The sequence below is a fragment of the Berghia stephanieae genome, chromosome 2 (assembly GCF_034508935.2).
Source record: "Berghia stephanieae isolate SIO BIC M18660-M18661 chromosome 2, UCSD_Bste_1.3, whole genome shotgun sequence".
NCBI classification, from domain to species: domain Eukaryota; kingdom Metazoa; phylum Mollusca; class Gastropoda; order Nudibranchia; family Aeolidiidae; genus Berghia; species Berghia stephanieae.
In genome coordinates this window covers 34,433,078-34,435,577 of record NC_088361.1, presented here as the reverse complement: position 1 = coordinate 34,435,577, position 2,500 = coordinate 34,433,078, and the positions used below count along the sequence as shown (strand labels likewise).

At 31.6% G+C, this 2,500-nt stretch overlaps 1 protein-coding gene across 2 annotated transcripts in view; it reads left to right on the top strand.

Moving 5' to 3' along the window:
- Positions 1-2,500, top strand: part of LOC144966774 (F-box only protein 39-like) — a 37,449-nt gene that overhangs the window by 12,240 nt on the left and 22,709 nt on the right. For both annotated transcript variants that reach the window (XM_078903551.1, XM_078903552.1), the window contains exons 4-5: positions 515-630; positions 835-1,116. In XM_078903551.1, the coding sequence (XP_078759677.1) occupies positions 515-630; positions 835-1,116 (398 nt within the window). The remainder of the gene's footprint in view (positions 1-514; positions 631-834; positions 1,117-2,500) is intronic.

The window sequence follows — 2,500 nt, the reverse complement described above, 5'->3', positions numbered from 1 at the left end:
GTCGATCCAAATTAGAAATTCATAATCAAATCTATTTAGGAATAAAACATCAAGGGAACAAATTGATTTATGTGGTTTTTAACATGACAGTTCTATATTTGTATATCATACATGATGTGTTGATGTAAAGCGCCAGTGAGCAATTCTAAATTGGAACTACGAGCTATATAAATTAATTATATTATTATTATTATTATTATTATTATTATTATTATTATTATTATTATTATTATTATTATTATTGTTATTATTATTATTATTATTAGTACTATTATTATCCATATGGCCACTAACCACTTAAAACCCTTTGAGTTTTGTATCTGTACTAGGCACCGCACTACAGAGCCACAATTTTGCAGTTTTCTTTGTAACAATGACGTAATTATATGTTTTCTATAGGTTTGAGTGAATTGTTTGGGAAGCAGACATTAACATGGAAGGAGAGGGAGGCGGGGGCAGTGTTGTGAGAATTGGTAAATTCCCAAAGGCAATAATTTATTTTTCTTTGTTTCAGACCAGCGTTATGGCGGCGAGGGAATTTCCGGTTTGACGGAGATGGCGACCGGCGGGCAATGCAGTTTGCAGCTCTGATGGGGTCTGCATTGAGGCACGTTGTTGTTGATTGTTCAGGTATAAACGTGTCACGTGTCTTTGCATAAAATACTATTCAGCATTTTTCTTGTCATACTTGATCAAAACGTCTTTTAAAATTTTGGCCAAAACACATATTATTATACTCAAAAAAATAACTGCCAAATTGTAAGCCAAAAATTATTAAACCTGACATGTGTTCCTTGTTGATTGTCTCTTTGTTTGCTTTTTTTTTTAATTTAGCCCCAAAGGAAAAGGTTAGCACCCGTGCCAAGGCTTCCTCCGTTAATTTCTGCCTTTTCCTGACCAGTTTGGTGACGTCAGACAACAGGAAATTGGAAACTGTTTGCGTGCGCAACTTGTGTCGTTTGTTTCGTTACTGGATTCATCAGAGTAACAGCGATTACTATAGCAACAACAATGGCAGCAATATGAACCCCTTTCAGCTTTTGGTTAGCGTCCTTGAGAAGCAAGAAAAAGTCATTATACTGGATCTGACGAATGCTGGGTTTCTAACGGATCAAGGTATACACAGAAAGTGTGAGTTTGTGGTGCTTTGGTATGTCACTCGCATACGGACGAGTATGTCCCTGGTTCAAGTCCCACTCCGTACAGCGCAAAGTTTAATCCTTCAAAATGCTCTTTACTCATGCAGTAAAAGACGCCTACTTAACCCCATTATCTAGTTCAAAGTTCAATACCTTATTCTAAAAAAAATAAAATAAAATAAAATAATTCCCTTTATTCTTCCCAAAGGGGAAATTTTTCTTTAGGGTCTATTCGAAGGGAAGACTGGAATAACCCAGGCGTCAGCCGCAGAGCAGCGCCGCAAAGTGAGCTAGGGCGAGGTGACTTGCTCAAGGCCTCACAACGCAGCGGTGGGTGATTGAACTCGGTACCTTTCGAGTACGAAGCAAAGACCGTACCACTGAGCCACGCTGCCCCTATTGCTGTAGATTTGTATATAATTTATAATTCTCCCGACTGTCTCCTACAATGATCCTCTGCATAGATAGCTCTGTAACGATTTGCTGAAATTGCCACTGTTTTCTATCTAAAATTGCTGATGGGAAAACATTGCATTCACTATACTAATGGTCTATGTCAAAGATTGACACGCGTCTGTGTAGCATATTGAAATGGTGTATCTATCTGATGCTGAGATAAATGTTAGTGAATTTGATATCATTGATCTCTCTCGCTTTTGTTGTGCAATAGTAGAAACTATTATATTAACGTAAAAATAGTAATTTTTAATTAAATAAGACCATTTATTGATAATCTAATTTAAACATAATGAACATACGCAATGGACAAATATTCGTTCCATAATTTATATATTTTTAACACACATCTAGACTTATTTACACTAATCTATAACATTTATATGATTTAATTTAAAAGATAATTAAGATTAAACAGGTTTGTAAAGTAGAAATAATTTTAAGGAATTGACCTTACTTAAACTTATATAATTTTGATCTTATACAAAAAACATATAAAATCATTGCATTTTAGTCCATATATATATATATATATATATATATATATATATATATATATATATATATATATTTCAATTTTTCAATTGTTGTCACTGATCTTAACTTATTTACACGAATTTATAATACTCAATATGCAAATCAATTTACACATTTTATTACTTTCACATTATCCATACTTTTACCACCTTGCTAACTTCGTATCATGTTCAACACGTCTGTACAAAAATTTCCTATGAATGAATTAAGTATACTTATTATTATTATTATTATTATTATTATTATTATTATTATATTATTATTATTATTATTATTATTATTATTATTATTATTATTATTATTATTATCATTATTATTATTATTATTATTATTATTATTATTATTATTATTATTATTATTATTATTAT